The sequence below is a fragment of the Camellia sinensis genome, chromosome 4, assembly GCF_055761805.1.
Source record: "Camellia sinensis isolate YWXY chromosome 4, ASM5576180v1, whole genome shotgun sequence".
Taxonomy (NCBI): Eukaryota; Viridiplantae; Streptophyta; class Magnoliopsida; order Ericales; family Theaceae; genus Camellia; species Camellia sinensis.
In genome coordinates, this window is record NC_138964.1 from 197,641,551 (window position 1) to 197,655,301 (window position 13,751).

At 34.0% G+C, this 13,751-nt stretch overlaps 1 protein-coding gene across 1 annotated transcript; it reads left to right on the plus strand.

Moving 5' to 3' along the window:
• Positions 1 to 8,439: 8,439 nt before the first annotated feature.
• LOC114302810 (metal transporter Nramp3.2) lies at positions 8,440 to 13,228 on the plus strand. The gene is made up of 4 exons (XM_082867295.1): positions 8,440 to 9,227; positions 10,143 to 10,279; positions 10,866 to 11,518; positions 12,625 to 13,228. Exons 1-4 carry the CDS (start codon positions 8,665 to 8,667, stop codon positions 12,844 to 12,846), a joined length of 1,575 nt encoding a protein of 524 aa, XP_082723421.1. The 5' UTR covers positions 8,440 to 8,664; the 3' UTR covers positions 12,847 to 13,228.
• Positions 13,229 to 13,751: the final 523 nt, after the last annotated feature.

Below are 13,751 nucleotides of genomic sequence, written 5' to 3' on the forward strand. Positions count from 1 at the left end.
TACCACTGCTCCAGTCTTGATTATTCCAGAGAGGGGTTTGGGCTATTCGGTATATTGTGATGCCTCAAAAGAAGGTTTGGGGTGTGTATTGATGGAAGAGGGAAGAGGGAAAGGTAGTAGACACGATAATTGAAAACACATGAGAGGAATTACCCTACCCATGATCTAGAGTTAGCAACGGTGATATTTGCCTTGAAGATTTAGAGGCACTATCTGTATGGTAAAAAATTCGAGGTATTCTCTTATCACAATAGTCTGAAGTATCTGTTCACTCAAAAAGATTTAAATTTGAGGCAGAGAAGGTGGATGGAGTTCATAGAGGACTATGACTTTGAGTTGCATTATAATCCTGGGAAGGCCAATGTAGTGGCCGATACCTTGAGTAGAAAATCTGTTAGCAGCGCGACTTGTATTGCCTTCTGGGAGTGAGAAATGTTGGGTGCTCTTGGGAAGTTTGACTTGTATCTCAGCGAGTCCATTGAATATGTGGCTTTGTTTACGGTAGTTGCCCAACCCACACTTGTGAAACGAGTGATAGAGGCACAGAAGGGTGACCTTGAAGTAGAAACCCTCCGAGAGAAGGTCTCTAGTGGGAAGGTAGAACAGGGCTTAAGCGTGTATCCTGACTCGAGTGTTAGAAACCGTGACCATCTTGTCATGCTGAAGTCTTGCCGAGAGGAAGTACTCTGAGAGTTTCACCATTCACGCATTGTGGTACATCTGAGAGGCACAAAGATGTATCACGACTTTAGTCGCCAATTTTGGTAGAGGGGTATGAAGAAGGATGCAGCTGTGTTTGTATCGAAATGCCTACCTTGTCAACAAGTGGAGGCTGAACATCAAAGACCAGTGGGTTTGTTGCAAGCCTTGCCTATAGTCGAATAGAAATTGGAGCATATCACGATAGATTTTGTTGTAGGCCTTCCAAGGACTCAACGGGGTAGTCATGCCATTTGGGTGATAGTTGACCGGTTGACCAAGTCGGCGCACTTTATAGCTATATGCATGAGCTATTCGGTAGACTATCTTGTCGACCTTTACATCAGGGACATAGTGAGGTTGCATGGGGTCCTTATAACAATTGTTTCAGATAGATATCCACGTTTTACAGCTCGATTGTGGTGGAGCTTGCAGAGCACCTTAGGCACTAGACTAACTTTTAGTACAGCTTATCACCCTCAGACTAACGGGCAGTTCGAGCGTACCATTCAGATCTTTGAGGATATACTTCGAGGTTGTGTCCTAGATTTTAAAGGGTCGTAGGAAAGACACTTGCCCTTAGTAGAGTTTGCCTATAATAATAGCTTCTAATCGAGTATTAGCATGGCACTATTTAAGGCCTTGTATGGCCGACTGTGTAGATCTCCGGTGTGTTGGGCCGAAGTGGGTGATATACCTTTGTTAGGCTCAAAGTTAGTTTGGGAAACGACAGAAAAAGCAACACTCATTCGTAAAAGATTGGTTATGGCTCAGAGTCACTAGAAAAGTTATGCCGACCGTAGGAGGAGACCGTTGTCTTTTGAGGTGGGAGATCATGTCTTCCTGAAAATATCACCTAGGTAGGGTTTGATGAGATTTCGGAGGAGTGGGAAGTTGTCCCCTCCATTTATTGTTCCTTTTAAGATCTTTGAGCGGATTGAAGAGGTTGCTTACCATTTGGCGTTACCGCCACAACTTTCCGGGGTTCGTTGTGTTTCATATTAGTATGCTTTAGAAGTATAAGCTGGATCCATCGCATGTATTGGATTGGACCAAGTTAGAGGTAGACGAGGATGCTTCGTATGAGGAGAGACTAGTAAGAGTCTTGAATAGACAGGACCGAATCTTGCGATGCAAGACAATTCCTTTGGTTAAAATATTGTGTAAACATCACGGAGTTAAGGAAGCAACTTCGGAACGTGAATTGGAAGTTTGAGAGAAAGGTGTGGACTTATTTGTTGATGTGTAATTTTATATTGAGATTTCCAATATGTAAATAAAATGTAAAGACATTGTATATGTTATGGATATTTTGGAAACATGGATTCAATTTAAGCATTGCATTTGTTTTGAGAATATGGAAATATTGAGAGTGTTGTATCACTTTTGGAAGCATTGTATATATTGTGAAAATTTTGAAAACTTGGATTTTGATTGAACATTGTAAATGTTTTGGGAAACTGTAAATTTCATTTTAATATGGGACTTGTGCATCGAGTCGATGAGGATGCATGACCGGAGAATGGGTCATGGTATTGAATATGTGAGAATAACATTATTATGTATGGTCTAATGTTGATTTTGAATTTGATTTGTAATTTCAGGGATGAAATTCTTTAAGGGGGAAAGGTTATAGAGATTCCGGTTTTGACCCCTCACTTGTTGTATTTCGGACTCGAGTTTGAATGGTTTTGAATGGCGGTTTATATCTTGTTTCCCTTGTCTCCACTCAATTTTGGTTATTGGATTGTAGTTGTGTGTTTGGAACAAGTTGGTTGCTTGTTTTTCCAAACCTTTGTTGTCCAGAATTTTGCTCCTCCACTTAAGCGGCCATTCTTGCGCTCGAGCGGGCATTGCAATCTTTACTCCTCCGCTTGAGCGGCACTTTTCACACTCAAGCGGGCTTTGCGAACTCTCAGTACTTTGCAGGTCTGCAAAACTACTGGAAGAGTGTTTTCTACGCTCAAGCGGCCTTTCTTGCGCTCTAGCGTTGGTTTGTTGTCTGTAAAACTTATGGATGTCTGTTTTCTACGCTCGAGCAGAAAATTCTTGCGCTCGAGCAGTGAGCGTTCGTTGTGTCTTGGCGCTCGAGCGGAACAACTTATTGTGCTTGACGCTTGAGCATCAACTCTTCCGCTCGAGTGGACTGTGCGTATATCAGATTGCGAAAGTGACATTTTATATCAATTTTTCATTCTTCTCTCTCTCTAAAACTTTTCAAAAACAACCTAGATCTTGACTCTCTCTCTAAAATACTCTCTCTCTCTACATTTTTTCCTAGATCCATTGATCTTTCTGCCTTAGTGTCTTTGGAAAAAGGGTAGAGCACCTTGAAAACTTCATTTTGATCCGATTGGAGTGTGGTTTCGGCATCGTTGAAGTTTTGCCCTTGTTCCATTGATCTTCTAAACTTGGGGTAGGGATTTTCTACACTTCAATACGGTTTTTAGCTTAGTTATTTGTCGTTGTGTAACAATGGTGAGATTTGGGGGTAACGTGAACAAACCTAGGGTTTGAGTGTAAAATGAAAAAATGATTTTGATAAATGAGGGATAAATGATTGTGGGGTTTGAAAATGATATTGTATGGGATCAAAATAATTGATTTTGCCACTTGGTTGATACTTGAGAAAAAAGAAAGGTTACCCTAAAAATGATTGTGAAATTTATTTTGTATAAATAAATGAGATGAGTGTTGTAAACATGAAATTTGGCAAGTATTGAAATGTATGGTAGAATTGAATAGATGATACGTCTCGTCTTTAGAAATTTTGAATAATATATATCTTGAGATTGTTTATCTATTTAGAAATAAACTGTATTAGGCTATCGGTGGAGGATAGCTATGATTGCTGTAAAAGTTACATGAGGATTAGGTGAATTAAAACTAATCCGTAGTTGGTTATCATTGAATATGATTATGTTGTGAATACATTGTGTGTGTATGATTGTTTAGGAGGAGAAAGAGGATGTACTTCACGTATGATTATGTGTTTAAATACATTGTATATGTATGATTGTTTGGAAGGAGAAAGGGGATGGACTCCACTATTTGAGAGGAGAAAGGAGATAGACTCCATTATAATTAAGTTAGCCGGAGAGTCATGGGTGAAAGTCTCGAAATTTATATATGGGTGCCTATCTCGTGGACGAAATTTTCGTAAAATGGTAGATTGAAGTGTTTATGTGTTAATGATGTGATTTGAGAACCATTGAGTTGTAGTCACTTTTGGGTTACTGAGAAATGATGAAATTGGCTCATGTATTGGAATGAATTGAATGGAAATGGATTAAGATTTGGATTTGGTACCTGGTGACTATATAAAATGTGAATGCTCTATCACAAGCATTGTTTATGCATATTGTATTTATACCTTTGTTAAATCTTATATATTGTGTTAGATTATTCTTGTTGGGTTGTGGCTCACTTTATTTGAGAAAAACATTTTCAAGTAACGGTGGCATGCCTCCACTAAGGCAATAGCATTGGAGGGATTTTTGGGAAGCGAGACCTTCTTTGTTTTGTTTCACTTTTTGTATAGCCTAGAGCTTAAATTGTATGAGCTAGTCTCATTTTTGTTGTAACCAAGCCAAGGCTTGGAAATGTGTAAGCCTATGAGGTATTTATTTATGTTAAACTCTTTTGTACTATTAACTCTATGAAATGAAAAACGTTGCACTCTGATTCATGCAATTATTTATTGGGTAAACTATCAATAGGTCCTAATAATTAGACTTAATTCTTATCAAATCCTACTGAAAATAAGTCTTGGTAAAATTGTCGTTAAAAATAATTTTTTATGACAACTTTTTATGTATGTCGCTAAAAATTGACAATTAGTGACTTTTTTTGTCATGATTTTTATAAATTGTCTCTAAAACTTATAATTAGTGACTTTTTTTATGGTAAATTTTTTTTTATAGGACCTATTAGACAATAAGTCCACTTATTAGGACTTACACGTAAGTACCCCTTATTTATTTATTTTTTCGATTGAATCTATGGTTATATTTTGGGGGCACTACGGGGTGATATGTATTAAATCCAAATATTAGGGGTGTAAGTGTAATTTATTGGAGTCCACACCCATATGAGATATTTAATCATTTATTTAGTAAAAAATTTAGAACCTATAACATTTTCCATGAAAATTTATACATATCAAAACATGTTGTTAACTTATCTTTATTTAACAATTAAGAAACAAAACACTAACTTGTTCCAATTTTTAAAGGTGATTATTCAACATTCCTGAAGTATGGACATGTGATATTTCATAAGATTTTGATTGGTAGAGAAAGATATGAACCCACAATTTATGTTAGAAATTAAAGAACAACAAAAGACTAAGTCATTGGTGATTGACTTGAGTTATAGCCACAAAGTATCCCATAATTATTGAATAATTTCTCAATTTTTTATTACAAATACCACATAAATAACATCATCTAATATCATAGGAAGATGTAATAACTTTTCAATATTAAAATACGAGAAAACAAAACCCTCATAAATTTGTACATATCCAAGCATTAATTAAACAGAAGATCATTGATTGACGAGGGAGTTATTGGCTGCCACGTTTTTTTTTTTTTCTTCTTTTTTAACAAATTACATTCAACAATGATTCATCCCACTAAAAATATCACCACTAATAGCACTAATACATTAAAAAAGTAAAAAAAAAAAAAAAAATACAACTCCAAGGCCAGAACATCACATCATTAATGGCGGGACCCACTGCCACCTAATTAGTGAGAGCACTAATTAGTGCTCCGAAACATTTTTCAATTACATTTTATACTCCTATACTTTACATTTTTATCTCCTAATATTTTAATTATTTAAGTCAAGCTATAATTGAGTCCAGTTGAATAATAGTGTCTAAAAAATTGACAAAAAAAATTAAAGTGAAGAAGCTAAAATGAGATTTAAATAAAAGTATAAGATGTTAAAAGACTAAAAATGAAGAGATTCACGTGAAATTTTGATAAAAATATAAAATGTTAAGTATAATTGGGATTGGATTTTTCATATCTTAATATAAAAGACTTGAGGAACTTATAGGCTCACCATAAGTCCCTTTTCGATAATTTGAACCGTTCATTTTGAAAGATTCTGATATATACAATCCATAAAAAAAATTAGATCGTGTAACATTTTTATTTTATTATATTTATGTCTAAAGAAATGAATGTCTATTCAAAAATGTACCTTCATGACCCACTTAAACAAAATCCTAAATAATGGGTAAATATTTAATAGTCCTAAAGCATCATACAAAATTATTTATGTAATATTCGAAACTAATCATGCAAAGATTTGTATACATGAGATATTTTAACTTATCTTTTGTTGTTTTTGCAATTTCTCAAAAATATCAAGTAAACAAGATCACAGTATCACACGAAGATGTAATAATTTTTCAACATTAAAAGAGAAGAAAACAAATCCCTCATAAATTTGTAAATATCCAAGCTTTGAATGAACAGAAAATCATTGATTGAAGTGGGAGGCATCCGCTGCCACGTTATATCCTTTTTTTAATTTTTTTTTTTACAAATTACAATTTATACTTTTGTATTTTACATTTGATCTTTCTTTATTTCTTGACATTTGATTGTTTCAGTCAGCCCTTTATATTTGAGTTGACTTACAATTTGGTTTAAGCACTGCTTCGAAAGAAGGTTTCGAGATTTTTTTAGTTATTTTAGTCATAAAAAATAAAATAAGTTATTTTAGTCGTAACAAATAAAATATCACATTCAACTCATAATCATTGTACTATTCTTTTATCAAAAAAGTCAAAAAAACTAAAAAGTTAAAAAGTCATTCCCAAACCAAACTTTTTAGTCTAGACTAAAATAACTAAAAAAGTTAAAAAGTCAAAAAACTAACCCGCTTCCCAAACAGAGACTTAATCGAGTAACATCATTTTAAAAAAATTTGAAAAAATTAAAGTGAAAGAAACAAAGTGAAATTCTAATAAAAATAAGAAAATGTTGAAGACTAAAGTGGATAAACTCAAGTGAGATTTTGATAAAGGGAAATTACATTTCAGCGGAGTAGTGAAAAAAAATTATATTTTGGTGCAATTTTTTTGTACCCATGGTTCAAATTCATTCTTGTATTGGTGCAACTCTTATTATGTGTCAGAACTGCACACACAAAAAAATTATTTATAGTGTAAATTTTTTCTCACTGTCCTATATATTTGTAATTTTCTCTTTTGATAAAAATAAAAGAGTGCTAAACATAATTAATATTATAATGAGACTATTTTCTGTTAATTTATGAAACGACATTGTATAAATGGATCAAATTATTATGTGGTTTTTTGACGACTCACAAAAATGCTGCGTTTTTGCATTCAAAAACCCACCTAGATAAAAGCTACAAAAGCTGGAACACATTTGGGAAGTTTGCAAAACATAAAGTGTGAATTTACATAACTACCATCCCTATTTTAACAAGTAGACAAATGAGCCACATGGGTCAAAAAGAAAATTTCATAAGTTAGGTAAAAATTTTGGTTATTTTATTATGATGTATTATCATAAATAAATATTAACTCAAAAAGTAAAAAGTAACTACCAACTTTCTAAATTAATTCTTAAAAAAGTCAAAAAACTTAAAAAAAGTCGGAAATTAACTTTTTATTATCTTTACAAAATACTTACTCAAAGTTTAAAAGGTTGATTGAGACAATTGAAAGGTTGAAAGAAGGAATTGGTGTGGCTGCTGTGCGGGGTGCACAGCAGCCACTGCTGTGCAGCCATTTGGACTCTTTTTGGAGCCCATTTTGATAATCCGAATCGTTCACATTTTAAAATACATCAAGTAAAATATACCTGTAAAAAATCAAGTTAATCAGATATCGTTTACCTATTCATCCACTCACATTTGTATTCATTTTAATACTTTTAATTGCAATTGCTATTTATTTTTGTAGATACAAATGTGAGTGAATGAATGGATAAACGATATCCAATTAACTTAATTTTTTACAAATATGTTCTACTTGATATATTCTAAAATGTGAACGGTTCAAATTATCAAAATAGACCCTAAAAAAAACCTAAAAAACTGCACAACAGTAACTGCTGTGCATCCTGCACAGCAACCACGCCAATTCCTTGAAAGAATAAGTGTGGAAGGCATAATTTGCTCTTCTTTTTTATTTTTCTTTTTTTTGTTTTATTGTGTTGGGTTCCATCAGGTGAGAGAGCTCACAAGGCACCTATCATTGTGCTCGACGTCAAAAACAACAAGGCTATTATGGTCATTTCAAATAAAAATCCAATCACTTAATTGACAAAAATACCCTTAAATTCAGTCAAAATAACGGAAAGAAATATCCAAATGCTACACCATTTCACACTGATCCGGCAGTGGAGCCTGAGAATTGCTGAATACGATTTTTTTTTAAATAAAAAATCCCAATTTTATGTAAAATTAATTAATTATTGAATTAATTTAGATTTGATGGTTTAAATTATTTATTTTATATAATTAATTAAAAATTTTAATTATATTAAAATTAAAGTAATCTAATAACGATTGTTATACTGTTAAATTATTTTCATTATATAACTTATATATTTTTAAAAATAAACCATTAATGTATTATAATATATTATAATTGATTAATTGAGTTTTTTATATGTATATTTTTTTAATTTATTATATAAAATAAACAATTCATAGAATTGATATAACTACATATTAATTTCATAATATGCCAACTTTACTCATAAAATTAAGAGCAGTCTTGTACCGCAAGCAGAACATAATAAGAGAGGGAAGGGAAAGTGGAGAAGTGGACTGGTTGTTCTCATAATTGCAAACTCCAAAGCTTATCAAAATCAAAAACCAACAATTCCTCTCATTTCCACCGCCACAAACCACTACTGTCACCACCACACCGCCACCCAAAAACAACCCAACTGAAAGAAAAAAGGGTCGATGCCGCCAAACCAAGAGCAACAACCATTGCTCACCAACAGACCACCCGATTGCGACGAAAACGAGGTACGAGAAGAAGAAGAAGAAGAAGACGAAACAGCCTACGAAACCACTGAGAAAGTCCACATCATCGGCATCAACGATGATGACTGCGTCGACTGGGCCAAAACGCCGCCGTTTTCGTGGAAGAAGCTGTGGCTCTTCACTGGGCCTGGGTTCTTGATGAGCATAGCGTTTCTCGATCCGGGAAACCTAGAGGGGGATCTTCAAGCCGGCGCGATTGCTGGGTACTCTCTGCTTTGGCTCCTTTTGTGGGCCACGGCTATGGGGCTTCTGGTTCAGCTGTTGGCGGCGCGGCTCGGCGTGGCTACGGGTAAACACTTGGCAGAGCTGTGTAGAGAAGAGTACCCGAAATGGGCTCGGTGGTTGTTGTGGGTGATGGCGGAGGTTGCGCTGATTGGGGCGGATATTCAGGAAGTGATTGGGAGTGCGATTGCGATTAAGATTTTGAGTAATGGGGTTGTTCCTCTTTGGGGTGGTGTTGTTATCACTGCTTGTGATTGGTAATTTCCTGAAAACTCTTTCTCTGTGAATAATAATTTGATACAAATGTTTCAATGTTGGTGTGGTTGATTTTGGAAATTTTCAACTTGGAGGTTTTGATGGGTTTTTGGTTTTGATAATTTTCTGTGTTCTGTTTTCTTCAATTCTTGCAATATGTATATTTCTTTCTCACTGGGATTGTTAAATCCTATTTGGTTTTTCTTTTTTTTTTTTATCTCGATAAGATGGAGTCAACTGTTAAAACCTAATTTTCTAAGCTCTGCTCGAGAATGAGTTCAATAATTTCTAAGATGGAGTCAGTTGTTAAAACATAATCCTGTTTCTAAAATTAATTTTTGGAGAAGTTTAGTTTGGCATATTGCAAAAAAATCAAAAAGTGATATAAAGTTAATTAAAAAGTTAAAAAGTTAACACTATTTACCAAAAGTTAACAATTACGGCGGCACGACTTCCAATCCTAATTGTTTCTTACAAATTAATTTTTATAATTTTTTATTACATATTTTTTCATAAAAAATCAAAAAATTAACCCAAATATCCATATTTTCCTCGAAAAAAACTTTTTCTTTTACTTTTTTTTGAAAGCTGTTTTTGCACAAAGTTTCAATTTTTTCATTGTTTTGTTTCCTAAAACACCAAAAGCAAAAACAAAACCTTCCATTTCATTTTTACTTTTTAATAAATGAAATGTTACATAACCCTGTGTCTGGTTGATAAGAAAATGAATATATCAATCAGTGTGTGTGTTTGAGAGAGAGAGAGAACAAACAATGAAGTTTAGTTTTGTTATGCTTCGTACTGTTTGTTTTACAACTAAACTAAGCTAAGGTTTTTTTTTTTTTAAAAAAAAAAAAAAAAACTATTTTAGTTCATAGTAATTGTTTTACTAATTTGAGTCCATTTTCTCTTTACAGTTTCATTTTTCTATTTCTTGAGAACTATGGTGTGAGGAAACTGGAAGCGGTTTTTGCGGTTCTTATTGCAACGATGGCACTGTCATTTGCTTGGATGTTTGGTGAAACAGAGCCCAATGGAGTAGAACTTCTTCTTGGTGAGAATATTTTACTTTTTCAAGTTTACAATTTTTTTAAAGTCTAACCAATCTTTTATTTTGGATTGACACTCTTTGGTATCATTTTCAAAACTGTCGTTTTCATTTTTTGATGTTCTCAAAACTATGAAAAGTTCACTCATCATTTTCATTTTAATGCCAAACAATTTCAAGGTGTTTCATAAAGGGCCTTGTCAGGGCACAAGAAAAGGACATAAAGAAAAATATATATATATATATATATATATGAGACACTTTTTATTGAAATCAAATTTCTTTTTACTGAATTCGAAACACTTTTTGACATTTCACATTTTTCTCATACACTTTCACTTCAATTCCAACACTAAAACAATGCCTGAGGACACTTGTTAGCATTTCACTCCAATTCCAACACTAAACAATCCTTGAGGACACTTGTTAGCATTTGCCTTCTTGAGAAAAAGGTGTTTTTAGAAAAGTTTCTCGGAGACAATTTTTGGATAGTTTTCCGTATCAATTTCATTACAAAAACTGAAAACATTACCAATGTACCCTTCCTTAACTTCTCTGATTCTAAATCACTAGCAATGGGATCTCCTTGCAGGTCTTTTAATTCCAAAACTTAGCTCTAAAACAATACAACAGGCAGTGGGTGTTGTGGGTTGCATTATTATGCCTCACAACATATTTTTGCACTCTGCTCTTGTACAATCAAGAGAGATTGACCGGTGCAAGATTGGCCGTGTTCAAGAAGCCCTAAACTACTACTCCATAGAGTCCACTGTTGCCCTCACAATCTCTTTCATGATCAATCTATTTGTTACTGCCGTGTTTGCCAAAGCATTTTATGGTACTGACATAGCCAATAGTATTGGGCTCGTAAATGCGGGACAGTACCTTCAAGAGAAGTACGGGGGAGGGATACTCCCAATTCTGTATATTTGGGGCATTGGCTTATTAGCAGCTGGCCAAAGTAGCACGCTCACAGGGACTTATGCTGGGCAGTTTATTATGGGAGGCTTTCTGAATTTGCGGTTGAAGAAATGGCTTAGGGCTTTGATAACGAGAAGTTGTGCTATTATCCCGACTATGATTGTTGCTCTTGCTTTTGATACCTCCGAGGACTCGTTAGATGTTCTCAATGAATGGCTTAATGTGCTTCAGTCGGTTCAGATCCCTTTTGCGCTTATTCCCCTTCTTTGTTTGGTATCCAAGGAGGAGGTCATGGGTATTTTCAAAATTGGCCCGGTCCTCAAGGTACATTTTTTACTCTCTCTCTCTCTCTCTCTCTCTCTCTCTCTCTCTACTTTTGTGTATAAAATGTTGTATCGTCTTTTTTGCCTGTACATTTATGATCATCACAATAGTGTTTTTAACATTTGTTAATAACTCCTGTGATGTCATATTCTTGTTACATTGAGATCATCTTGAATTTGTTACTTACAATTTAGTGGACCAAAAGAGACAATTCATTCCAAAAAAGATTACAGTGATTAGGTTATAGCTTTATTCAATTAAAAAGTTTCATGAAAATATTGATATTGAAACAATTTGAAAATGTAATCCTTCGGACTATATCAATATCTTCTTCTGAATTTGTCTGCTAATTTCTCTTAATTATTAATTGTCAATGAATGAGTTGATTTTCCATGTGTTTGTAAGCCTTCCATTGCTACTGATGTAGTACATAGACTTTTTGCATAGATGGTGCATTTATTGGTGAGGTTGATCAATCTCTATTTTTTGGTGATTTTATATCTTCGAAAGTTTGGTATTCCATTGATGTTGCTTTTGTTGCTAGCAATGGAAAAATGATAGACGAATCATTCCTTGGATAAACATTAAGGATGCGGAATATTCAGATATATCTAGTAAAAATTCAGATTGACTTTCTTTGTTTTCGAGTAGGAAGATTGAAGTTGATATGGTATCTACTTGGTGATATTTGCTGCAGATTAAATGGGTTGCTTATTATTATTTTTTTTAATTTGTGTCAAGCCGTTTGTTATAGCAGCTTATGCGGTAAGAGTAACTTAAATAAGGTGATTGTCCTGGTAGGAGGTGTTTATACATTCTACTTGTAGATTATCAACTTTTAGCTTAGAATACAAGCAAAACACACACAGAGGCAATGGTTGATTAAATCAATGCTTGTATATTTCTCTCTCTGTTTGCCATTGTTACATACAGGGTCTGTTTCACTATTGTTCCTTGATTGTGTTGCAATTCATAGTTCTCATAAAGCACAAAGTGAAAATAAATAAAGAAATATTTTTTCCCGCCCCCTTGACTTGAATGCTAGCTTGAGTTTTCAACTGAGAATGACTTTATGGATTTACTCTTTTTTTCTTTTTTATTGGTAGATGGTTTCATGGCTCGTGGCCGCCTTGGTGATAGTGATCAACGGGTACCTTTTGCTGGAATTTTTCTATTCCGAAGTAAACGGATGGTTACTAAGCTCCGCAGTATCTGCTTTTACAGCTGCATACCTTGCATTTATCATATACCTCACAACCCGGAGCATTACGTTTTCTAGCTGGCTTGGCTTTTTACATACCAAGAGGATCACAAACACACAAAATTGACCAATCTCGTTCCAACACCAGCATCAAATGTAAATTATTAAAGCATGCTGTATGACCAACAGTCGGCTGCTAAACTGCTTTTGCATTGCAAAGCATATAGTTCTGACGTTTATGCATATAGATGTATCTGGGGATTAATCGTGTACAAGTCTGAAGCAGCTGATTACTGTAGATCCTGTGTGTGATGTGAAACGAAAATGAAAAGTTGTAATTTTTTTTTACTTATTTTTTACATGAAAGAAAAGAAAAGATAAGGCTGAGCAATTGTTATCCGAATGTAGTTTTATTTGCCTATGAAACATGCGAAGCAGTGTATTATTCATCATAAATTGCAGAAATGTTGTCCTTGGAGTAAATAATTCAATGTTCTTTGCTTCTTCAACCTTTGATATTAGTGAATTCCTCTCTCTCGCCCTCTCATAACTTATATTTGGTTTCATGTAATATGCATGTTAATTTTGTGTTCAGCTTGTTATTCATTCTCATTATTTTCCCAGGGAAGAATTTTCTTTCAGGCAGCTGGTGGGAAGGAAAAAGCAAATCATGGAAAAAGAATTTTCTTGTTGGGTTAAAAACCTAAATTTATCCCATATATTTGAATAATTCTTCAATTTTTCCCGAACATTACAAATAATTCTCAAATATGAACATGTTCAAAACCTTAAATATTTGGGCAATTGAGGTTTGACTAAAATACAGATTCCTTCCTGAGATCTGAGAAATTACATCTCGGTCCTGAGATTTATATTTTTATAACAAATTACACCTTGAGGTACATATTTGCATAACAAATTGCCCCTTCATTTGTTATGCAAATATAAACTTCATGAGGCAATTTGTAGGTTGCGTTTGGTAGAACTTTCTAACTATGATTTGAGAGTATAAGTTGTATTTTGAGTTTGTGA